We start from the raw sequence: 25810 nt of genomic DNA on the forward strand, positions 1-25810 counted from the left end.
TGTTTTGGTTAAAATGTAAGTTTTTAGCTTATTGGCACAAAATATATTGTATATATATTTTTGTAGATAGTTAAAAATGACGTTAATCTACTTAGATATCATATTCTATTAATTACTAATCCAGACTTAAATGTCATTGTAAGTGTCGAATCTATGTAACAAGCGGGTTGAGTGTTCAGGCACATGCATTTTTAAATTGCATTCCCTATTGAGTTTCTCGAATATATCACTCGGAAATATTGAAGGTGATTCTTGTACGAAATCATTCCAAAATTTTTCAGTTTAAAATGAAAAAAGTATTTTAAAAATTGCGAAGGATCTCACTCCATAAAAAAAAACGAGATGAAGAATTCTAGTGACCAAATCGTTCGACTATTTTTGTTTTATCATAAACTCGTTCAATTTCCATGGGACAAGGAAGAATAATGCATTCCAATTCGAAACCAATGCTTGACAACATGTCTCTCTATGAACTTAATACAGCTGCAATAACTTATTCCAAACAGATAGGGACTAACAATATTTGAAGACGTTAATTCTGGAATTATTTCTGAATTCTATAATTTATCATAAAGAATACACAAGTAATTTTGAAATATTGAATTCAAAAGAAATTAAATTCCTTCAAGTGTGCGATCATGATCAACTTCATATTTCTTTCAATTTGTTTAAAAATAATTTAGGCCTATGATCTGGCCTTTTCAAGTCATAACAGAAGAATCCGTCCTCAGACGTAATGAAGAATTTGATTATGATCGTACTAAGTAATACTCGCATGTGATATTTTTTTTCTCTCCAACCTGTCCTTAGAATATATATGTATTTAACACTTAATTGATTACATGTTTTATTCAAATACAATAAATTTAATGTTATTGTTAGTAAAAATACTACTTAATTTTATTTCAAGTAAATTACATCAGATGTATTTTTCCAAAGAAGGATGACTGGGTATGAAATCTGCTTTGGTAATTATTCAAAAAAAAACTATTTTTTAAGAATATTTCCTTAGGCTTGAATGTTCGTGAAATGTTTGCCTATGGCTCACTAATTTTGTTTCAAGGATTTATAGAAATCATCTTATTGAAATATGCTTGAGCATAATAGAGATGTTTTCAATGGTGCTAAATATGGAAGTTAATCTAAATACTAGTTTTCTTCTTTCATAGCCTATGCTGTCAACTCATTTCTTCATCAAAGTGCCAAATAATCTTTTGTACCAATAAATTTTATGCTAGCTTGTACCTATGGCACTTTTCTAGAGGTAGTATATTTCATATGATGTATTGAATTAAGCAATGTAGCTTTGAATGCTATTTAACGCAGATTTCTCCTACAGTCCTTTGTGATCATTATTTGATTAAAGTCAAATTTATACACAGAAATGATAAAATATAAAAACAAGGGAAATTTTAAAGTCAATTTGCATCGATTGTACTATTGTTACAATTCTGTAATATGTTCGGCTTCAATTTTTGTTCTTTCTCGAATGTAAAAAAATTTAAAGGTTTTTATATTGTATAAAAAACTAAGATTTTCAATCTGTCCAATGAAAACAATAACACTTCATTATTCCTTTCATGATTATCCAGTGATGTTTAAGAGTAGACCATCTTCTGCTTTATATGTAATAAAGCATTTCTTCATTGTACAGTAAAAAAATAAATATATACATCGAGTTGAACATTGCTATAGCCATTTCAATGGCTCAAATACATGACACGATATAACGCATTGTAGTATTTCTGTAATTTTTACTTTTGGTTTATGGATCTGATTTTATTTTGTTATTAACTTAGTTGCCTAATTATAATTTAATTAGATTTAAGAGGATTTTTGAAGGTGATCTATAACATGATATGCAGTGTTCAGATACTTTAATTACTGTTAAAAATATTTTGTTCAAGATGAATTAATATATTTTTTAATTTTCATTGTTAAAAATGGGTTTTAATATAGAAGTTTTAAAGTTGTATGGTGCTTCAATCCAATGACTGTCAGAACTCTGGTCAATTGTGCTTTAGAAGTCAAGGAGTGTACAAATAAAATTACCAATATCGAAATATTAGTAATATTAATAAGACACCCCTTAATAATAGATGACACTTATGACAAGATTCTTGAAACTACCACTGAATTGTCCAGCTAATATTTGAACAAATAACTTACTCAAGACAGAATAATAGACCTAATTGAATAGGACTCAATTTAGTTTAATTAGTGGATCTAGAAATTTTTGGAGAAAATAATTTCTGAAAAGTCACCTTACAAATCAGACTAAATGAATTATTTCTATTTTTGACCTTAAAATTGACAGTTCTTACAAATCAAATTGCTTCCACTTTCAAGAGATAATTAAACATATTTTTATAACAAGTATTTGATAATGAAGATTAATCAAACTAGATTTACATTTCATCTTTTTATTGAAACGATTGAACATTGATAAACTTTACAAAAGAACAGGATGGAAAAACAATGGTGAACAATAAATAGAAGAATATAATCTCATTTCATATTTCCTCAAGGGGAAACAGAAATATTGGGACTTTCAAAAATACATGATTTCATGTAAGGGTGGTCCAAATATTTTAAACAAAAACTTATCCAATTCATTTAAAGGACATTATTCGTGTCCTAAAAATCATTGGGGCTGTAGTTCAAAATTAAAAAAAAAAAAGAACAATGAATGAAAATATTCAACAAATATGAATTATTGTTTGAATATTTCAAGTGCCCAAGACAACCCTGGGTTTTCAACTTCTGGTGGGATGACACGATATTGTTCATCTGAAAAAAAAAAAAAATAAGTGTTCAAAAAGCTTTCACAGGTTCAAAATTCAAACGAACCATTGTTATGACAGAATGAAAGAATTTTCCACAAAATTAGAGAAAAAGCCATTCAGAAACAATCTTCAACTCTACTTACCCATGTAGAAATAATTCTCATTGATGTAATTCAATGTTGAGCTTGACCTGAACTCTTCATCCCAAATATTATGAACTTCATCTCTCATGAGAACTTGAAGAGCATAAAGTTTTTGGTGATGCTGATGCAGAGTATCTAAATCCATTATGCTATACTCGATCAATCTGAGGAATAATTCTTTAGCTTCTGGGCCAAATTTGAATATCAACGTGATCATTATATGCAATTCTCGCATTAATGCTATGTCTTCAAGTTTACTGCCTTCAGTTGTATCCTGCCTCTGTTTCTCCATCTTACGTACTTGTTTTTGAGTAACTGTTGTACTTGATGAAGAGGTAGATCTTGAAGATCGATGAGACCTGTAAAATAAATTTTATTAAAACTCAATATTTACAATAGAAACAAACTTTTCCCAGTCTGAACCTGTAAACAAAAAACGAATTAGAATAGGACATGGATGTGGAAATGCTATTGGGAAAGGGGACTCACCTGACCGTAACTAGTGATTCTGAATCAGAATCAGTGTAAAACGGCTGATCATCTTCATCAGATCTGATGGTAATCAACAGAATATTAGTGAATGCGGATAAAAACAATGAAAGAAATTTAAAACCTTTTCGAATACTTACACAACTGACTGCAAGTCAAAATCTTGGTTTGTAGTCTTTTCTGGTCCATCAGTTCTTTTACGTCTGAAAGCCAGTGACTCGGTAAGTAATACCCCACCTACATTATTACGTTTCATCAACTTGTCAAACTCAAACTTCTTCTTATTACGAAGTTTACTCAAACGCTCTAGGCCTTTTTTGAATTTTATAATGGTATCTTCAACGATATCTCTGATTTTCTGTACCATATTGAACATTTTTGGCAGGATATATATGTCTGAAAATGTATTATATTGTAAAATATATTGAGGTCAAATTTTCTATTTATTTATGAAAAATTCATTCACTTACCAATCAAGTTACTCAAATATCGTTCCTTAGCAATTCTAAGAGCATCTGTAAACAGTGCACCATCAGTCAGAGTTTTGACAGCCGTTGTATAATCTTCAAGTTGAGTTTCATAAATTATTGCTGCGTCTTGAACCCTTTGTACAACAATCAATTTCTCGGCAAGTTCGGTGAAGAGCTGTCTTTTACTGTCTTCCGACAGAGTGGTAAGCGGTATGTATTCAATGCACTTTTTATAATCAAGGGCATACTTAAACTGCTGAATGGCCTCATCGAAGAGTAGATATTTCACTAAAATAATGGCAGCTTCGTTATGATGTCTCTTCTGTATGAGTTTCTGGACATAAAGTTGTGCGATATCCTCCATGAAGTCCAATTCCTTGATCTTAATGGCTTCCATATAAGCTGCTTTAGCAACATCATGTTCGCGTATGAATTGTAAAATATAGTCTTTGTCCTTCTGATCTCTGTTGAGCATGTATGTGACAGCAATATCCCAGTTCTGGTATCTTAGATGTATGGAGATTCTCCTTTCAAAGTTATCTAACTTTCTCAATTCCTCAAGAATTGGTCCTACTTCTTGTGGGTTTAATTGACATCTTTGAGCAACATATTCTGCCAAATCTATATCATAAGTGAAAAGTGCAGCTTTAAACAAATCCCCAGCCTCAACCAGCATTCTCATCAGAGCTATAGCTTGTTCGGCTTTACGATGCTGTTTTCCAGCAGATTTCATGAGAAATGACATGTAAGTCATCGCCTTTTGGACATTTTGCTGATCTAAGCAGACTTTTACTACTGTTGGTAGATAGTTTACAAATGATCCACTTTTATCCAAGTAATCACTGAGTTTTGCCAGAAAATCACGTCTCTTATTCATAGACGTATAAGGAATTATATCAATAGCATTTTTGTAAACTGTTGTTAAGCAATTTTCATCATCAACTTCGGCTACCATTGCATTAAGGATATGCTGGGAATCGCTCTCTGCAACTATCTTAGATAGATTAGCATAAAACCTATCAGCATCCAAATCAATTAACAGGTTCCAATTGATCCTTTCTAGTCTCATAATTTTGATTGCATCCCCCCATTCGCCTTTCGATAACAGTTCTTCGATAGTTCTTATTTGCATAGGACGACAGGAAATAATTTCCAAGTTGCCTCGTGGTGTATGAAGTAATATTTTAGATGTCTCTCCCAACATACATACTAAATATGCTAATTCGTTGAGAGGTCTTGTATAAAATTCTGATAGGCCTTCAACTGCTAAGGTATCCATGGTTTGACGGTTTAGTTTCAGTGTATACAAGGAAGTATTGTCAGTAAGTAACAAGTAATCATTGTGAACAAGCATTGACGTTATTCCTCGGCAAACAAGTTCATCCTCGATGAAAAGATCTTGATTAGGATTCAAAACAAGCGAGAATATTTCACTTTCGTACTTGAGAGCCACCACTTCAAAAGGATAAGTTATATTTAACGAGGTAACAGGAGTTTCTGTAACTCTATGTATGGTTCTATATTTTACATCATGCTTAACAACTATATTGTCTACAGCATAGATTTGTTCGATAGGAAACTGTGTAACATCGAACTGTTGTACTTTCAAAAACTGTTTGGTTTCCAAATTGAACTCATATAAAATGGTACAATATTCAGATGGATTCTCCACAAGAACACAAGGATTTTCCTCTTTCCAGAACAAGTGGTTTACTTTCAAAGGGAATGCTTGAGTTCCTAAGCACGACTGAAAGATCAAGTCCAGCTCGATTCCCTTCACATTGAAACAATAGAGATTATTTGTGGAATCGATAGCTACTAAAAGATGTTTGTTGGGATGGAAAGCAATCATATTTGCTGCAGTGTTGAGAGAAACTATCGATGTGCAACTAGGAGATGGGTCCACAGACTTCGAGAATCCATGGATACGTAATGATTTTCCATTTATAGCAACGATTATGTTACTCTGACTGTCTACATCAAATTGAAATTTATACTTATATTGCAGAACTTCGTTTCCAGTAATTGCTACAAGTTCAAGGCACTGCGGATCAGTTGGTACCCAAGTTAATGTACCCAAAGGATTATTCTTGCTGAACAGCAAGTGTTGTTTGAGGAACCATTTCATATTACATGTTACATAGAGGCAAACATGAGAGTTACCTTTATCATCTTCTTGAACTACGAGTAACACTTTTCCACATAAGCTCCACGACAAAAAAGAGATTGGATACTGTAACAGTATGGATTTAGTTAGTGTTCCTATTACGCAACATTTTTGGTAAATTAACATATACGCAACCAATCTATAATTGGTTCTCTTTCAAAATTGTAGGAGGAAGATTACTATTTACATCAATGATAGTTTGACATTTGCACTTTGTTTCTAGTAAATAATTCACTAGATTTTTTAAAGGTGAATTGAATGAATGATTCATATTTTAATTTAAAAGAAAAGTTTCAATATTGGTTTAAGAATACAGAAAACTCAAATACACTTTCAACCTGCATGAAATACTTCAAAGGAATCAATCAGACTGACCAGTACAATATGAAAATCCATAAACGTACTAATATTGATAGCTATATATGATTTTTTACTGAAATTATATCTTAAACCAAAACATATTTCTGAAATGGTTTTGAACTCAATTTTAGTGATAATCTGTGAATATATTACATATCAAATAAATTAAAAAACTTACATTTATATCCACTAAGTGAAAATGCATTCTGAAAAGCCCATTTCTCTCAAAAAGTCCAATGCGGTTCTTTCCTTTACAGAACATTGCTGCAGCAATAATATTGCCTTGTGGTTTCCATGCAACAGGACCATATAGAAGTCCTTTCAAAGATTCTGCTTTAGCTTTTGGAGAGCAGGAAGCATCAAAAACCTTGAATACCCTGGCATTATCTTCTAGATAGGTTACTACAAACTCATCGCCATTTCCTCTCCAAGAAATAACAGGTTTTTCATTGTCAGTTGGAATCATATGTATTTCTGGAAAAATACATTAATATAAATACTACCAGAAACAATTTTAGGTTTTATACGCACCACTGGTATTTCTTTCCTCTGGTAATGAAGGACCTTGAAATTGAGTTTTTTGAGATCCCCATCCAACAGATAGCTGTAGTGGAACTGCAGCATTAATATTTCCTTTAGCATTGTCTATTAATTCACATCTAGCATCAAATATATAAGTTGTTAACTCTCCACTTTCAAATAAAATAGCAAAATTATCAAAGCCACTGTTCCAACCAGTCTGGAGAATATTTTCGAAGTCACGTTTATAGAATTCTAAGGTTTCACAGTCTATTATGAATATATTACGCTTAGCAGAAATGGATATCTTATTATGTCCAGGCATGTATTCTGCACGAATCACATCATGGATTTCGGTGCAGATGGTACATTCTTCTTGCTTTCCCAAATCGACATGATTGAGACTACCATTATGGAGATAGTATATTTCTTTTCTCTTCTTATCACTTCCAAGAGAAATATGTATTATTTGCCCTTTGATGTCATTTACAGGCAAACATCTAACTTTCAAATGCTTCAGATTATTCATTGCAATATAATTCAAATTGCTAAAAAAAAATATTTACATGAATTTATATCAACGAAAACCAAGATGAAAAGCTAATGATATTTGAACCACTTGCACCTACAACTATGTATATTCAATATAAAAATATTGGAAAGTCATCAATAGATATATATTTAAAAGGAATGAACTTGTATTCTTCAAAACATTTTAACATCTTTTGTAGGTTAACACAAGCATGTTTATAACAAGAACGCATGCGTGAATATTATCGCGAAATTCAAATTGATACTTGTTGCATCCAAGATATTATAAATATTGAAAAAGGGAAAAACTTTGAATTTCTGAGGAATATGTTGAAACTCCATATGAACAATATGGCCGTTGCATCAATAATGAACATTAATCTAAATCAGAGAATGAAAATAACTTTGTATATTTGGTAATGGAAACTTTTCAATTTGATTCTGGATTTTACGAATAGAAAAGAGAAACAGTCTAATTAGATGGTAGCGGATTTCAAAATTACTTCTTGCAATGTTCTTGGTTGTTAGTTTTCAATGCATTGGATAGATACATTTGTTAAGAAATAGTGCTTATTATTATATCTATTATGGGAGAAAACCTGATTTCCGAATTTTTCAGTATACACCGATTAATTTCATGATAAATACAGTAAAACTCACCAGAAATTCGAATAGAATCCAAGAACCCAAGCACAATCAACACGAGAATCCAAATTAAACGCTGAATAATTATTCTGTGATGCATAAAACGCATATAATGGCAAAGGCGACTATTGAAATGGAGGAAATCAATATCTATGACTTCCGTTTTTTGAGTTGAACTTTTCTATTTTGAAATGAACAAAAAGAAAACATTTTTATTCATTAATGCCAAATGTGAATTAATATTAGATATTCGAATTTTTGCGCATGCGGATAAGAAAGTTGAAATTATTCCATTTGACTAATCGAGTTCTATGACTTATGGAAGAGTCCGCTGAAATAATTTTATTTCAAATTTCAGAGATCATTTATTAAATAGTATAAAATATTCTATTTTCTTTTCATTTCTGGCGGAGTATATAGCGATATAATAATAATACAATTTTTGAAAAAAATTAATTCGAAATTTGCTTTGCCCCCTGGTGACCAATTTCTGAGGCTTGTAAAATGGGTATGCTTGCCCCAAAACGGTTGTGTGTAAACTGTGTGGTGTAGAAATTTTTTTTTGATAAAAATCGATGCCGAAGTCGGTATCTACGATCTCTAAACTATCTAAAACTATCATAAAATGTTCTAATTTGAGCGGTCAATTTTTTCACCGAAAAAACTTTTTGTTTCAGGTTCAGATCGACTTCAAAATTTGATGTTATGAAAAATTCTTCATGCTGAATTCGTATTTGCAATCAGTTCCCCCCCAGAAGCCCCAAAACGGAGTTAGTTCGATTTTCGTGGAAGGAATTTCGGCGAAAAAAATATTTTTCTTCGAATCACCTACAAAATTTGATATCTTGAACAATTTTTCTTGCTGAATTCAAACTTGATGCTTGTTTCTCCCTAGGTTTTTCCAAAAACTGGGATATTCCGAATTTGTAAAACAAATATGTGCTTCAAATGAAACTTTTCTGGTAAGAATCGATGCCTAATTCGAAATCTTGAAGAAGCATTTGATTACGCCTAATACAAAATCTGCAATCAGTTTTCTTCTAAAAAAGGCCCCAATTTCGAAGTAATTCGATTTTTGAGGAATCATTTCAAGGCATTTTGTTCTGCCCTTTGTTATCCCTTTGGTATAGTGTTCTGTGGTATCCACCAAAGGGCAGAACCGCGGGTTTCTTATTATAGGATATATATACATTATTATGTATTATATTATTATAGGATATATAATAAGAACCCTGGGGCAGAACAAAATGCCTTGAAATAAACATAGAATAAAATATTATCGAATTCAAATAGTATGATTACAAATTCTCAATTGTTCGGTTTCATTCTTAGAATATAGATAGATTAATCAATGTTCTAAAGTTTCATCATAAACCTTATATAACATATATTCAATATCATTATTTGATATTAGGTCTAAGGTAGTAACAATGACTTGTAGTGTGTGGCAGTAAAGTGCAGTAGATGCAAATTAACATCATCATAGATAAGTAGATAAACATCATTACACATGATATGGATTTGAAGGACTGTGTTATTTTGAATGAGGCAAAAAGAACTTATTTACATTTATTACCAGTTGCTTATCGAAGATCGATTCTGAAAGGTAATTATCGAGATAAATATCACTAAGTAACTTTTTAAACGGTTTTTTTTTATATGAATCTGATGTGAATGCAATTTAAAAAACTTATTAAAAATTTTACTTAAATTATTCCTCTAGAGCTGACAGCCGCTAACCTTTCAACTTTTCAGCATATTTTCGAATCTCTTTCTAAACATCACAAATTTACGTTATTCTGACAAATCTTATCAAAATTCTCTAACTCAATAATAATTGATTGAATTAATTTTATTTAATTGTAAATTATATCCGAAGAATTTGAATATCTTTTTGTAGGTTATGCATAACAAATAGTTGTTAGTTATGTAGAAATGTAGATTTATTAATTCATTGTACAAACATCAAAAAAATAAGAACCAATATAAAATATACTTTAGGGCTACCTTCGATATTCAGATCTATAAATGAATCTTCATCGATATGAATAACGAACAGTCTTTCTAGACTTTGATGGATCCCATGTATTTCGACTTCTGAAGATGGGAACTGATTTGAAAGTTTTCGCTTCATTTGCTTCTCGTTGAGGTACATTATCCGAAAATTTTGGATCATGAACTATTCCTTCAAATATTATATTCTTTGATTCTTTTTGATAAATGAAGAATATAAAGGGCTTATCAGCAGATAATTTCAAGGAGGTGTCGCCCATTAGAGGAATCACCATAGCTGTTGTTGCAGCTGCAGCTTTTGTTCCTTCTTCTGTCACTTGTACCTTGGCTTTGTGAACTATATTTCCTATCCTCACATTGGAATTGACGATACCTGTCAGATTAGCCATGGGTCCAAAAATTGCTCTGATTTTTAGCTGTAAATTGCATGAAATTATTGAGTGATTTCCAACAGAGCTGTAGAAATATAAAATTCTTTCAAGTTAACTTTTATGGGTTTAATTTGAATTTTTTGATATTGTGAATGTATCTTACTGGTTTTAAATAGTCAATCAAATTGAGTTCGCTTTCAATTTCAAACTTAGGCATCTCCAAAATAACTTCAGTTGGCTTAAGAGAATCTACAATATTCTCAAAGTGTGCATGTTGCATGTCCCTTGTTAGAATTCTAATATTTGTTCCTAAAGATGGTATCAAAAGGAGCATGGAGTACTTGTCATTCTAAAAAAAAAAAGTAAATATTGCTGAAAATTAAAGTGAAAGTGTTACCTCGTATGGTATATCTACAGCATGGGCATCTAGATCCGGTATCAAGTTATAGTTCAAGGTATCTGCTTTTCTCATCATTGGTACGAATTTACATCCTGAATTTGCAACATTGAAGCATTTCATTGCAGTTTGTTCAGATTCGAAAGCTTTCTTCCACTTCCCTTTGAAATATAAAGCATTTGCAATCACTAATGTTGACTCTTCAAATAGGTTATCTAAAAAAAAGGGCATTATTTAGTCAATAATGACAAAATATTTAAAAAAATTTAGGTAATAGAACGCAAACTTTTTTTACCTCCGATAATTGTTGGAATGTTTCCTTCAGTGGCATTATTCACCCATTGGTTTATTTCATCTGCAGCTTTGGATGGATTCGAGAAGTTGACAGGTTTGATGATGGCATTGTAATGTTGAGCTATTTTCATTTGGTAATCTGACAAAATTTTCAATTTATTAGATATGAATACTGCGTTTGCCGTGGTGAGTTTGTTGCTTGCTGTATTTTCCTGAAATATTAAGAATGTTCAGTTTCAGGGTTGAAACATGGATATAAATTATTACATTGAGGTCTTTGAGTAGCCTGTCCAGTTGTTTTCTGATCTCTGCATGATCGATGTCAGCAATTCTGAGTGCATTTCCAATTTCTTGAGCACATTTTCCCTTGGCACCCTCAAGTATCATGGAAAGTGTGGTCTTTATGCTTGCCGGTGACACAAAAACATTTTCCTCTAAATCACTGAACTCCTAAAAAAATATTATGTAGGAAGAACGTTTAAATTTTTATTATTCTGGACAACCTTCAATAGTTCCAAGTCGAAAAAATTGAATCTTTTTATGATTGTACTGGTCGCACTGGAATCTGTCGGTTCTAAACTAAGGTCTTGTCCTTGAGATGGAATGCTATTCAGAACTGAAAAAAAAAATACATAGAATTTTTCGCAAAATTTTATATTTGTAGGTATCGATTGATCGAAATCGGATAAAAATTTGGTTATTTTAAAATCAGAACGGTTAACTGAAGTTTTTTGGAGAATAAGCAAGAATGTAGGATTTGAAAAATTAAAAAAAAACAAAACAAGGATCGTGTTCAGGTTTTTTCGAACAGGACTTAAAAATTTTTTTGCAGATGAAATTATCTACAATTCAGACAACAATTGGAATACCGTGCTGCAGGTGTGGAATAACTTAAAATTTTCCTCTCAATTCATTTGTAATTTATATGTTTGCAATATGCATATTAATATCCATTTAGCATCGTAAGTTTAAAGGTCAACGAGTTATCAAGAAGTTCATATTAACTTTATGTTTATATTAGAATATATAATTAAGCATAAAAATATTAGTAGGTAAATATGACGAATGAGATGAAAGAAAGCTAATTTTAGTTTTATATCCGTTAGTTGGAATATAATAACAAAATATATCGAGAAAATTTTGTTGACGACATTTTTCAAAAACAATATTCCGAATATAACCTGACAGAAACAACAAGTGGAGTACAATAAACATTACCTGAAATAAATAATAACAATAGGAATTGTTTCATTTCAAGCTAGTTTTGCCAAAGGCAAAAATTTCGAGTCGATCACAACCAAAACAACTTTTCGATGATAAGATCCAACTTGTTGGCCGGATGACTTTAAGATGGACTGACTTGCAGGAAAATGTTTTGTTTCTGTATTATGACGACCTTGTATTCTTCATCTGAATCATATTATCGTTCTGGTGTGGTGGTATTCCCACACTGACTGGCCACAATATCCGAGACTACACCACAAAAAACGGGTACTTCGAGGTCAAGATGAAGATTTTCTATAGGAGATTTTAAAAAGAAGACGATTTAAATAAGACCAAAAAAATTTTTTGAGAAGGCTTTAGGTGAATGATTTTAACAGGGATTATTACGAATTTTATTCTGCAGTTGAATCGACTTCAGAGAAAATACGTGGCTTCGTCGTGATGATTTTTTTCTTCATATTGATTACCAAATTTCACTTACTTATGATCGTTGAAAGCCATTCTTCATCAAGATTTTGTTCCAAATGGAACAATGGGCTATCATTATTTGACCCGAATGTCTGTAAAATTAGAATTTTGTGCCGAGAATGATCTCAACTCAGTGAAGAATTCGTGGTCGAAATCGATTCTGGCCGTCCGCGATATACACGATAACTTTCGAACGGAATGCTACATTTTGTTTTCTACTAATTAAAAAAAATCCTGTCCGACCTAGCTGAAATTTAGTTAATAACAGTTACAAATTAGTGAAACTATCGTGAGAATGGTATTAAGAGATCAATAGGTGAAATTTTCTTGGAGTGGATAAGTGTTCAAAGCAAAGTGACTTGTCAGTTTGTCTTTATAGTATAATCTTCTGGATTATAATGTTTCCTATTTCAATTGGATTGTCTTTCACCTCGTATATGTGATTTCCGATTCAAATACAGGGTGATTCACCGCGATGGCCTATTAGATGTTTATAGAAAACTAATCATAATTCTGAGCTGAAAATTATTGCATATTAGGGTTTGAGACAATGATCTTTCTCCCTAAAATATTCTCAGATCTATACAATTTCCGGTTATACCAGAAACAGATTACTACTTCCTCATTTCAAATTACACACCCAGTATATTATTGCATCATTAGATAGCTTTTTTGATGAAAATTTCGGCAATATGCCATAACTTGGGTAAAAACTCAACGGTTCATGGGATTCTTTTGAAAAAATGGTGGCGATGAGGACTCGCATTTTTTGAATATTTCGACAGAAAAAGCTTTTTAAGAATTTTTTTTTCTTTTTGGATTCTGCAAATACGTAGTATTATAAGACTGTTTGCGGTTTGGACCAAAAATGTATAGGGTGTTTATTAGAAGATCATGAACTTGGTCAACTCAAATTCATCAAAACTCAAGATTTTCAAATTAGAACCAATATTTTTTATTATTTCTTCGATTCTGCGTACAAAATAGCGGGGGTTACTTAAGCAAACCCTATACCTAAAATGAATACTTTAAGAGTTATCGAGGAAAATCTCAATTTATGACTATGTGGAGTAGTCTTCGACTTCCGGAAAACACAGAAAGAAACTAAAATTCGATGTTTCCTTAACTAAATTTGACATTTCGAGAATTGTAATGAATTTTTCGTAATTGAAAAATGTATTGGTTTATGAATTTCTCAACAATCCCAACGAAAAATTAATTGTAATTCATCAAATGTAAAATTTAGTTACCCAAACATCGAATTTAAGTTTCTTTCTGTATTTTCCGGAAGTCACAGACGGTTTTTCCTCATTTAAAGTTCTTCCTCGATAACTCTTAAATTACTCATTTTAGGTATAGGGTTTGCTTAAGTAACCCCCACTATTTTTGTACGTAGAATCGACTGAAATAATAAAAAAAAATTAAATGAAAAGACGTTTCACTGAATAATTCTAAAAAGCAATTATAATATAAATAAAATGATTTTTATGTAAGAAAATTATTTATTATATTCTTTATACAATCTATTCATCTATTCTCAGGAAACAGTTATTAGTACATGGATGACCAACATACGCGAAAAAAATACCTATGTTGTTGTTAGTTGAAAACCTCGTCCAGTGAAAGTCACTTTTGTTTTTGGTACACTAGATGCACTTTCAGGAACATTTTCAACCAACACAGGTGTTACCTTGTCTTTTTCCTCACCTTTTTTTGGTTCTTCACTTTCTGAAACACCTCCTCTGCTGGCTATAGTCTCCAAGTGTAGGGGGTTCTCTACTTTTCCAGCGAAGAGAATTGTTCCCCTCGTTTGTTCTTCAATGAAGAACATGAAGGGATGAGTGGCGTTGAAAACATTGTCCACTTCTCCAAACTTGTTGATTACTTGCACATCTAGAGAAATATAATTCTTGTGATATGGATAAATACTAGGAAATACTATATTTTATGGCCTTCCAGTGCCTCCTGCCTAGTCGCGTACCGGTGAACTGTCGATTAACAATAACAATAATATTTATTGATCTCAAAAATTATTCACAACATCAAAATCAATGCAAACGAATAAAATAGAGACAAGTCATAAAAGAGCTTATTTTCTACAAAATGAAATAAACTCATCAACTGAATAAGGTTCACAATCCAAAATAAAATTGTAAATGCGCCTTCTTCAACAACCTGTAATTGCTTAGGAAGCAAATTAAATTAACGCATGGCCATATAAAGTGATCCCCTTTCAAACCTTGCAGTACTGCGAATAGGAAGAAGGAAGGGATGAACTTGGCGAGTATTATTTTTATTGACATATGGCAAAAATAGCTTTTCCGTAACTTGAGAAAGATAAATAGGCGATAAATATAAAGACCAAAGACGGTTTGGATTCCATTGGATCTGAAAACTCCGCGACAGGACTCACGAAAGCCCAACCTACTCATTATTCTCATCACTCTTTTCTGAATGAGAAAAATTTCATCAGCACCAGATGAACTGCTCCAAAAAATAATTCCATATGCCAGCACAGACTGGAAACTAGCAAAGTAGAGAGCTCTCACCACAGCACTCTCCAACTTGTCCCTGATCATGAAAATCGAGTAAGCCGAAGAGTTGAGAGACTCTGACGATTTGCAGATCGTCAGTTTTTTCTCTGGCTATCGTCAGACTGAGGTCTTCAGTTTGGATCGAACGTTAGCTAAACAAGCTCGAGTGGACGATCTAATCGACAGTCCCAAGATTTTCATCTTGGTTTTTCAAACTTCCTATATTCAGATCTTTGTCTGCAGGTTCGGTCGTTCGATACGATCGACAGTTCGCCGATGCGTGAGTAGGCAACGTAACTCACAATGGAGTAGGCTTGTATGGTAATTACCTGTTGCTGCAAAAGCGGTACTACCTTCCTCATCGAACTGTATTCCAGATTTCTGTAAAATGTCAGAAACATGTAGCATTCTTAAATTATTAGTTTCTCCTTTAGCGATTCCTGGGAAAGAAGCTGTGTTTTGGAACATTTGTCGCAAACCAAACTAAAAAACAAACAAAACTATGATTTTTTACACTAAACACAAAAACTATATTACCTCTCGTAAAATTCGTGTGAGTTTAGCTTTGAAATCGAACCTGAATTTCGGTAAAATTACATCGACTGGAACGTAATCCATATAGTACAAGTTTTGCTTCAGGATTTTCAAGTTGATTTTTTTCAATAAGTTGTTAAGTCCACCCTTTGAATTTGGCAGCACAATGAACATTGCGTATTTATTGCCCTGAAAGAAATATTGATGGTTAATGATACCTTTGGTTACAAAAATTTCAAACCGTATTTAACATATAGGGTGTTTCATCATGAACTGGACAAACATACATACTATTAAGTGTGGTCAGTTATGTGTAATCTTTGAAGTTACAATTTTTGTTCACATCAGAGTATTCTTGAATGCTCAATTCAGAAAGAGTGAAGAAATCCGAAAAAAAAAAGATTCTACCCAAGTCATTTGCACGACTATTATATGTTTGTCCAGTTTATAATGAAGCACTCTGTATGTGCATACGGGGTGGGCAACTAAGAGAACCAATTTCCGCATTTGCGTCAACATTTCAGTGAAACATATTTCCGGTATTTTTACCCCCAAAATGGCCTTGGTTCGTTTTCAGTTGGCCACCCCCTATAAAAAAAACATTACATTGAATGAGTTAAACAAAAAATTAACATGAGTGATAAATAGAGTTGTAGAATCCATATATGTATTAATTTTGTATCCATCTTCCTGTATGTAAAGGGTGTTTTTTTTTAGAGCTATAGAACTTTAAATTGCAATAAAACAACGATGGATTATTCGATTGACATGAATTTTATTTATCCGCAAGATAATCTTGTGACATTAAATTTTAAATATGATTTCTGGCATATGACCGCCACGGCTGGCTCGGATGTAGTCCAATCTGGACGTCCAATTTTCGATGACTTTTTCCAACATTTGTGGCCGTATATCGGCAATAACACGGCAAATGTTGTCTTCCAAATGGTCAAGGGTTTGTGGCTTATCCGCATAGACCAATGACTTTACATAGCCCCACAGAAAGTAGTCTAGCGGTTATAAATCATAAGATCTTGGAGGCCAATTCACAGGTCCAAAACGTGAAATTAGGCGGTCACCAAACGTGTCTTTCAATAAATCGATTGTGGCACGAGCTGTGTGACATGTTGCGCCGTCTTGTTGGAACCACAGCTCCTGGACATCATGGTTGTTCAATTCAGGAATGAAAAAGTTAGTAATAATGGCTCTATACTGTAACGTTCTGGCCATCATCGTTTTTGAAGAAGTACGGACCAATGATTCCACCAGCCCATAAAGCGCACCAAACAGTCAGTTTTTCTGGATGTAACGGTGTTTCGACATACACTTGAGGATTAGCTTCACTTCAAATGCGGCAGTATTGTTTGTTGACGTAGCCATTCAACCAGAAGTGCGCTTCATCGCTAAACAAAATAAAATGGACGTAGTGCGCGATACGTATTCCGCACAGAACCATTACTTTTGAAATAAAATTGCACTATTTGCAAGCGTTGTCCAGGCGTGAGTCTATTCATGATGAATTGCCAAACCAAACTGAGAATAAATCACTTGACAGCTGTTAAATCGGTCGCCATCTTGAACAGTAATGCCAACTTAAAATTATATACCTCGAAAAAAAACACCCGTTACAAAATCTACGAATTTTCTTCCTTTGCTTAGCTTAAAGCAGCAAATTCTTATTTACCTTGTAAGGTAGTCTGAGAATTTTGGCATCGAGGTTTGTCGCCTCAAAGTAGAAAAATTTATCTGTCGTCCTCATCAAAGGCACATCCACAACATCAGTTTTTGAAACGAAGAAACCTCCAATTTCTGTACGATTTTTTGGAAATTCATGCCTCCAGCTACCTTTGAAATACAAGGCATTGACAAGTAGCATTATTTCTTTATCTAATTCATCTGCAAAAACAAATTATAACATATTGAAGATGATTATTTTCCAAAATACCTTCAGTTACCAAAGAGGGTATCTTTCTATTGGTTATATTTGACACCCAGTCATTTATGTGAAAAGCGGAAGTAGTTCGGTTGTTGAAGTCAAGAAGTTTTATATCTGTCTGGTAGTTTTGCTTAGCCCTTTCTGCAAATTGGGGCTGAGGGCTTATAGAGGAATCCATGAAAATTCTTGTCCCAAGATTGAGAACATATTCTTTCCTTTCAACAGGCTAAAAATAATCGTTAAACTAAAAAATTCAAATCAAACAATTTGAATTAATATACAGAGTGGTCCACCTAAAACCGTTCAGTGGAATATTTCCGTCAAGTGTGAATTTCTCGCAGAAAAAAGCCCAAATCAGTTTTCATTTGGAGGGGGCCATCTTAATTGTGATTGTAAATTCAAGACTATTAAATGGCTATGAATATAGAATTACATAACCTTCAAATTTTAGTGTCCCTTGACCCCTACTGCCATTTGAGATTCTTGAGGGGGTTGCTACCCCTGAGAAGATCGTACACTCATAAATTCACAATCACAAGATGACCCCTCGATGTTTGCGGAAAAACCATTTTTACGAATATATCCAGCTCAGCTGTTTTGTGGGCCACCAGGTATATTAATTTTTGTAGTCATATTATGTTTCATGAGGAAATGCCAATATGAATCGGACATACCCGTAATGCCTCCAAGATCTGATTGAAGTTTTCGCCTACTAACTTTTTGTCTGCAGGAAAATGCAGTACATTCTGAAATTCCTTCTCTGTAGAGCCAGAAGAACCTTCATAAAGAAGTCCTAGCAGAATCTTCAAACTTATTGGGGAAATAATTACATTTTTATATTGGGGATCAGCGAATTCCTAGAAGAAGACTTCATCAAGCACATGAAAACGTAGGTAATGAATAGGTATACTTTCAACAGTTGCCAGTCAAAAGGATCAGACCAATTCTCAAAAGGGTAGTATGATTCTTCATCGTCTTCTACAAGTGAATTATTTACAATACTTGGTGGCTTCACGTTCCCAGCAACACTTAATGCAACGAGATAAGCTGAAAAAAATCATCTTCTCATCAATTTTATAACCAATTCCTTATGACTGAATCTTTTTTCATGTTTAACGCCGTTTGAACAACGATGTTGTGGCAACATAGTTGTCAAAACGGCATTTAAACACCTATCAACCTCAATTATAAAACTAAGTGCACTGTGTAAATTCGAAATATTCCATAACAAACTTCTACCTGCTTTTGTTCAATATTATTTCTATCCTGAATTAATTATGTAATTAAGATGATTGAAGATACCTACAAAATTCAATCAAACAAGGAGTGTGGACTTCATGATATTTATTTATCTGTGTATATACAATATGTGGAATTTGTTTTTTCAAAATTCTAGTAGTTATAATTTCTATAAATGAGTAAAAGCCTTGCTTTTTTTTGATTGCCAGAAAGGGTCACTGTAATATCCGGGAAGACAATAAATCTCAATGGGAAAACCAGTTTTAGCTAAGCAATTATTGATAGAAAAATCATATAAAATTTGTCTCAGTGTCAGTCTTTAAAAAAAATGTTTACTACATAATTAATGTTTCAGCATAAGCATTTTGTTCACAAAAGAAATTGAAATATTAAATAACTATGATTGCCATCCCGTTTAAAATAGTTAATTTCGAAAATCAATTAATTTTTAGCATTCATTTGAGTGTAGTTGCAAGAATACCGTTAAAAAAACACGTATTATTATATAGTTTTGATAACATAGGAAACCTGAAGTTGAAAATGTACAAGATGAGAGATTTACTAAGAAAAATCAACTGTACTCACCAAATATCAGGAAGAAAAACATTCCGAAGCCTAACCACTAAATGTCACTATTCGATTACGTATAAATAAAATGATGATTTTGCCGATTGAAAGATCAGTTTGACCCCTTCCTCGAGATTAGAATCGTAAATAATAAATTAAACGAATATAACTGTACGGTCAATAACAAATTCTCCAACCGCATTTACTTCATATTTCCTTATCATTTAGTGATAAAAAAACCAACCAAAAGTTCATTTACTGTTATGAGAATATCTTCATTTGAACAACCTCTTGAATCAACCATGATTTCTTCTAAAACTTACAATTTGTTGATTTTTAAACTACAAGTAGAACCGGTATGGGAATGAGTAACTAGGTACAGAGCTGGCTTCGATAAATAAATTATTTGTTTATGAATAATTGCATCTTCTATTATTTACTTTTTGATTAATCGAATGTTCTATTTACTTTGAACTGTCTCATTTGTTATTAACAATGAACAAAATTTTGTAACTATACAGTACATTATTACTTCGGTATCTAAAATAATTATCGAACTGTTTGTAATAAATTTGATTATATTTGTGAAAATCCCCATTTCAGATCATGCTGGTCCATACACAGGGTGATTCTCTATTAGACGTTTATGGCAAACTAATAATGTTGAGCTGAAAATTTGCACATATGAAGTTTGAGACAATGATCTTTCTGTCTGAAATATTTTCACATCTCTACAACTCCGATTATACCAGAAACATACTACTACTTCCTCATTTCAAGTGGCACACCCAGTATATTATTGCATCATAAGATACCTTTTTTGACGGCAGTTTCGGCAATATGCCAAACCTTGGATAAAAACTCAACGGTTCATGGGTAAATAGGATTCTTATGAAAAAAATGGTGGCGATGAGGACTCTCATTTCTTTGATTTTTTCGACAAAAAAGCTTTTTTCGAAATTTTTTTTTCTTTTTCGATTCTGAAAATTCGTAGTATTATAAGACTGTTGGCGGTTTGTACCAAAAATGTACAGGGTGTTCATAAGAACATCATGAATTTGGACAACTCAAATTCATTAATGTTGAAATTATCATCAAAACAGATATCTAATGGTGCAATAATATACTGAGTGTGCCATTTGAAATGAGGAAGTAGTAGTCTGTTTCCGGTATAACCGGAAATTGTAGAGGTCTGAAAATATTCTATGGAGAAAGATCATTGTCTCAAACCCAATATGCAAATTTTCAGCTCAAGATTATGATTAGTTTTCCATAAACGTCTAATAGGCCATCACCCTGTATAGCACACTCACTCAATAAGTTATTCGATTTTTTGCAAAATCAAAAACAATTTTTTTAATTGAATCCATGTATATCGTTCTTAAAAGACTAAGTTATGTTAAATTAATAATTGGGTAATATTCTTTGTTGTAAGAAATAGCCGATTGTAATTTCACCAAAATTGAGACTTGACTTTCGAATGACACAAAAGACGGTCCTGTACAATTGTTTTAAACAAATTGATTCTCGTTCCATCACGGCGGGAATTCCTGACCTTCATCTAATTAATATGGTTCCGTGTATTGGTTTTCAGATTTCAATCGGAAATACAACATCCAGAGATGTCCGCAATTCTAAAGAATCGCATTTGGGTTATATTATCAATGAACTACATTCCACTGACCTCAGCAATAATAAAAACAGTTATTGGAATTTAGGTGAACGAAATCAATTATGTCATACACATATTAAATGTCAATTAAAAAAACCAAGAATAACTTTTTTGAAAATATATTAAATGGTATCGATTAAATAATAAAAACAATTTAAAAAAGGATAAACACCCCCATTTACTTATATGTAAATTAATCAAATTTAGAAGGAAGTATTTTTTCCCCTAGGATGAACCCACCACAAAAATCACTGAAATTTCTGTTTAATTAGGTTGTTGAAAACATTTCAAACCGAATTTGACTGCTAAATTCATGAATTTCAAGATCTTGATTAAAAATCTTGACGAAAATACAACCTCCTACAGAAGGGTTGAATGTGGTTTTCACATAAAAAAAACTCAAGAGGTTTTTCTGTAAGGTTTCTTTGTCGCCTCTTCTCAAAGAAACCTAACTTATTTATTTATCATACCGACCCGAAAACAGGGCTAAAAAAAAACATTTACAGTTTGAACAATTCATTGATGAAATAGTTCTTGAATAACTCATAAATACAGGAGTCAAAATTTTCATTTTGAATCAGTTAATTTGAAAATAATAAAAAAAGACACCCATATATTTTGAATAATAAATCGATCTATATATATAATGCTTCTCAACCAAATGGTACATTTCCACTTAGTTATTATAAAATCAGGAAGTACATCAAAGAAATAATTCAATATTTGACCGAAATATATATATATAAAGTTAGTCTTTTTCATCCCGCTTAGGTGAACGGCTAATTGATCTGTCATTATGGTTATTTTCTCTTCCAGAATCTTCAGAAAGAGATCTAGATCGCGATCTTGAACCATTTTTAGATTTGGGGGACCTGCCTTTAGATGGTGATCTTGATTTCGACCTACTCGACCTTCTACTACTTCCAGATCTGAAATGATTTGAAAATTAGATAACCTGAATCGAAACAGATTTTTCATGTTAAATACCTAGATCTACGGAATTTTGTCCTAGAACGGCTTCTGCTCTTCGAAAGTTTGCGCCCACCTCCACTTTTCCTTTTGTCTTCAATTAAATGAATTTTTCTACCACTGAATTCCTGATCTTGCAATTTTTCTAAAGCATTCTTCATGTCAGAAAAATTAGCAAATTCCACAACTCTGCAAAGAAAAACATTATAATCAAAAAATATATCATACACTATTCCGATTGAACATACCCTTCGTTCTTCCTTTGTTTGTGGGCATCTGCATAGGTTACTTCACCAGCTTGTCTCATGAAGTCTTTAAGATCCTAGGAAAAATAACAGAAATTAAAGATTATTTTCATTTTACCTAATATTTTCAAGAATCCCAAAAAAGTAAGAATTGTTTTCATTCATTAGAAGAGGTATTCGCCCTATATTGTAAAGAATTCAAAGTAAAAAAAACCTGCCGTCTATTTAATTGATGGTTAAAATTTCCCTGTCAATACATATCTATAATCCATTTAATTTAAAATTGGCCGATGTATGAGTAAAATAAATAATCCATTTTATAAAATTTATGATAATTCTCATATTTGAATGATTGTGAAGTAGTTTCATTGGGGCTAAATTATAACTTTTTTGGATACCAAATTTGAAGGGTTGATTAACTTAGAAAATTCTCCCAGAACAAAAAATACTTTAATCCAAACAGACTACTACCCCAAACTGTCAACTCATTGAGCGTGTATATATAAAGAAAGTGTTAAAAACAATGATCCAATTTGGAAAAAAGAGTGTAAAATCAGAATTTCAAAAATATTCACAAGTTTTCTTGAATTGTTCTTATTAATAATATTATTTGAGTCTGGAACTCGACATTTGAACATAATGAAAATAAGATTTTAAACCATATTATTTATCCAATATTAATCTGATTCTCACCACCTTGATCTTTTCAAAGCCAGGTTCAGAAAAAAGCTTGCCTAAATTTAAAATGACACAGGCTAGGTTTGTGCTTCTGTTGTATGCTTTTAGTCAACCGAGTGAATCTTTCACTTCATGAAAAATAATAAAAGTAAGGAATTTTTAGATTCACCCTGAATAAACCACCCCATCATTTACTCCCTCAAATTGTGAATAGATAATAGGAATCAACTTCTCAACGAATGTGATAATTAATAAAAAAAAATAATCCGTTTCACCTTTTAGTGCTTTAGTCGAAAATAAAAATGCAGCTAAGGTTCGTTGGCCAAATATCGACGTCATGCTAAGGCATTACCTGTGGCACATGAAAAACCAGTGAATGGTACAGCCAATGGAACGGCGTGACCTTGAATATCAGCGACTCATCTCAGATGCACCACAGAGTTAGATAAGCCCCCGACGAAGTTGATTTTTTTCGTGATCCAAGGTGCTCTCATTGCCACAGACTACGCTTAGTTGACACATGTGTTTGATTTTCGGTTAAATGCGAGTTAAACAACAGTTAGGGGTATGGAAATGAGTCTTGAACGGAACAGGAGACTGGAATTTGACGAAATTGGGCGGCTCTGCATACATTTGGAACTCGTGTCTGGACTGAAGCCTGTGCTTGGAAAAATGAAAGCACTCCCTGTGCTGTAGATAACGTGTGGCGCTCGAAATGGAAGGAAAGCCTGTCCTAGGAATAACCACTTTGTAAATGCTCCCCAAAGGTAGATCAATTCTGCTCATTGGTTTGTCAACTTGATCACAACTTAACCCATATTGATCGTTCGAAATCAAACAATACTAATAAGGACTTTAGGCTAGGGCACTGCTAATTTTATGCCATTTTGCCCCCTGCAAATATCATTTCAACTGATAAATAACATTTTAAATACTTCAAAGTGCACTTAAAAATTAAATACATCTCTCAACATCTAATATACACATCTTTTCACTGCAATGTGACTGAAGCATAATCTATAAACACTCCATTCTATTCAATACAATTACATTTTTTTACTTCCCTGCGTAGAGGCAAAACAACTCAAAATTGTTCATCTTTCAATCAATGTTAAAAAGTACCACAAATTTTATCTATCAAGCTCAAATGTTTTAAATAGTCAATGATTTACCTGCCAGCTAACTCTACTTGATAAATTCTCAACAATCAAGCGGTTTTCCGTCCTAGTTGGTGGGCCATATCTAAGAAAAACAAATGGTGATTTGGATTTTTTAATAGATAAATCATCAATTACCTGTCAATATTTCTGCCTTTAGATTCCCTTCTGAAACTATTAAAACCAAATTAACCATTAGATATTTCATATGAGAACTTTATTTTACCTATCTCTTGGTCTGCCACGAGGAGGTCCTCTGAAACTTCCCCTATCTGATCCTCTAAATTGATCTGATCCTTTAGGAGTTCCCCTTGCTCTCTCTACAGATATTCTGAAAAAATTGATGTATGAATGAGATAATTCGATATGGTGAATGATTTCTTACCTTTCACCCATCAAATCTTTGCCATTACATTCATAGACCGCATCTTCTGCATCCCTATGATCTTCAAATTCAACAAAGGCGAACCCGTTTTTCATGGATACCTCCCTAATTCGACCGTATTTCCTAAAAAATCTTTCTAAATCTCGTTCTCTGACTCTGTACGTCAGACCACCAACGAACACTCTGGTGCTATTCTGAAAATTATTGGAAAATATGATATGTAGGTGATTAAATGTTTAACGAATGTTATGACGTTTGAAGAATCATTAAATAGTAAGTAAAGAACGAAACATTCCGAAAATATCAGATGGATTGACCATAGTAAATTGTTTTATGACAATAAATTCTTAGATAAAATATTTGAAAAAAAAATTCAAGTGAAATATAGCAATGGCGTCAAGTATGAAATAGCCCGACATCGTCAATATGGAATAAAGCGTAACACGTAAACATTATATCTACATATAACTCCAAAGTCATCAACTTACCCTTCCCTTAGAACTGAAACTCATTTTTCATAAATAGCGGTTAATTTTAGTAGAGAAACAACTTCAACTTTGAAAAATTATTGTATAAAGTACTACTATGGCAGCAAATCGAAAATAATTGACTTGGCAGGCGCAGTGGTCAATAATCAAACACGCACATGAAACATTTCCGAAGTTATCCGATAGAGGGTGGAACAGAAATTCCAAAAATATTTCTTCTTCTTTCATTAAATTTCATTAAATGGTAACAAAAAAAGAAATTTATAGGTTTTCTCAAGGAAAAATCAATGGAGAGGAATAGCAATATGATTTTGCTTTTTAATCTTTTCAACCAAAGAACATAACGTGTGAATTTTTTGGGTTGGATACACTTTCTTCTTGTGGAGAAAAATTTGACTACAGAAAACTTTTACGCTTTACAGGATTCTATAATAGAGTGATTACTGCTATCTATAGAGCAAACGTTTAATACGGAAAATATATATGAGGAAAACTGTTCGGTGAAATATGATTTAAATGACTTTCTGAG

General features: G+C 32.5%; 4 protein-coding genes and 1 long non-coding RNA gene across 8 annotated transcripts in view; 2 read left to right on the forward strand and 3 right to left on the reverse strand.

Moving 5' to 3' along the window:
* The window catches only part of LOC123686549 (calcium/calmodulin-dependent protein kinase type 1-like), a 5978-nt gene extending 4005 nt beyond the window's left edge, over positions 1–1973 (forward strand). For both annotated transcript variants that reach the window (XM_045626771.1, XM_045626772.1), the window contains one exon: positions 1–1973. This exon is cut by the window's left edge. The gene's annotated coding sequence lies outside the window, so the exon portion shown is untranslated.
* A 434-nt stretch (positions 1974–2407) lies between these two features.
* Positions 2408–8253, reverse strand: LOC123686550 (elongator complex protein 1). 3 transcript variants are annotated; one of them, XM_045626775.1, is made up of 8 exons: positions 8126–8253; positions 6947–7482; positions 6594–6889; positions 3889–6121; positions 3559–3814; positions 3419–3481; positions 2930–3288; positions 2408–2790 (listed from the first exon to the last, which is right to left on the reverse strand). In XM_045626775.1, the coding sequence occupies exons 2-8, from the start codon at positions 7461–7463 to the stop codon at positions 2714–2716; spliced, it is 3801 nt and encodes a 1266-aa protein (XP_045482731.1). In that variant the 5' UTR covers positions 7464–7482; positions 8126–8253; the 3' UTR covers positions 2408–2713. The 3 variants fall into 3 exon arrangements, with proteins under 3 accessions (XP_045482731.1, XP_045482730.1, XP_045482732.1); XM_045626774.1 differs by lacking the exon at positions 8126–8253 and adding an exon at positions 7564–7706; XM_045626776.1 differs by lacking the exons at positions 3419–3481; positions 8126–8253 and adding an exon at positions 7564–7706.
* A 1212-nt stretch (positions 8254–9465) lies between these two features.
* LOC123685565 lies at positions 9466–21477 on the forward strand. Its single transcript, XR_006748326.1, has 2 exons — positions 9466–9716; positions 21282–21477. It is a non-coding gene; the product is annotated as an uncharacterized LOC123685565 (long non-coding RNA).
* On the reverse strand, positions 10036–20010 carry LOC123685563. Its single transcript, XM_045625239.1, has 14 exons — positions 19706–20010; positions 18792–18928; positions 18556–18738; positions 17891–18107; positions 17630–17841; positions 15949–16134; positions 15741–15894; positions 14585–14770; positions 11689–11801; positions 11453–11635; positions 11187–11397; positions 10892–11106; positions 10658–10843; positions 10036–10539 (listed from the first exon to the last, which is right to left on the reverse strand). Exons 1-14 carry the CDS (start codon positions 19725–19727, stop codon positions 10147–10149), a joined length of 2598 nt encoding a protein of 865 aa, XP_045481195.1. The 5' UTR covers positions 19728–20010; the 3' UTR covers positions 10036–10146.
* A 289-nt stretch (positions 21478–21766) lies between the features above and the next one.
* LOC123685564 (serine-arginine protein 55-like) lies at positions 21767–25442 on the reverse strand. The gene is made up of 8 exons (XM_045625240.1): positions 25282–25442; positions 24794–24987; positions 24635–24739; positions 24547–24582; positions 24424–24493; positions 22577–22650; positions 22347–22517; positions 21767–22288 (listed from the first exon to the last, which is right to left on the reverse strand). The coding sequence occupies exons 1-8, from the start codon at positions 25303–25305 to the stop codon at positions 22108–22110; spliced, it is 855 nt and encodes a 284-aa protein (XP_045481196.1). The 5' UTR covers positions 25306–25442; the 3' UTR covers positions 21767–22107.
* Positions 25443–25810: the final 368 nt, after the last annotated feature.

This window comes from Harmonia axyridis, chromosome X, assembly GCF_914767665.1.
Source record: "Harmonia axyridis chromosome X, icHarAxyr1.1, whole genome shotgun sequence".
Classification (NCBI taxonomy): Eukaryota; Metazoa; Arthropoda; class Insecta; order Coleoptera; family Coccinellidae; genus Harmonia; species Harmonia axyridis.

Excerpts from the sequence above, each read along its gene's own strand:
- LOC123686550 (XM_045626775.1), bottom strand. The coding sequence starts at position 7,463 with ATGAATAATCTGAAGCATTTGAAAGTTAGATGTTTGCCTGTAAATGAC. Across the intron at positions 6,890-6,946 it reads AGAGGAAAGAAATACCAGTG|AAATACATATGATTCCAACT; the intron begins GTGCGTATAAAA and ends GTATTTTTCCAG. Across the intron at positions 6,122-6,593 it reads TTCACTTAGTGGATATAAAT|TATCCAATCTCTTTTTTGTC; the intron begins GTAAGTTTTTTA and ends ATACTGTTACAG.
- LOC123685564 (XM_045625240.1), bottom strand. The coding sequence starts at position 25,305 with ATGAGTTTCAGTTCTAAGGGAAGG. Across the intron at positions 24,740-24,793 it reads AAAGATTTGATGGGTGAAAG|AATATCTGTAGAGAGAGCAA; the intron begins GTAAGAAATCAT and ends CAATTTTTTCAG. Across the intron at positions 22,289-22,346 it reads ACAAAATTCCGTAGATCTAG|ATCTGGAAGTAGTAGAAGGT; the intron begins GTATTTAACATG and ends AAATCATTTCAG.
- LOC123685563 (XM_045625239.1), bottom strand. The coding sequence starts at position 19,727 with ATGTTTTTCTTCCTGATATTTG. Across the intron at positions 18,929-19,705 it reads GTTTTTCTTCCTGATATTTG|CTTATCTCGTTGCATTAAGT; the intron begins GTGAGTACAGTT and ends GATTTTTTTCAG. Across the intron at positions 17,842-17,890 it reads ACCCTCTTTGGTAACTGAAG|ATGAATTAGATAAAGAAATA; the intron begins GTATTTTGGAAA and ends TTGTTTTTGCAG.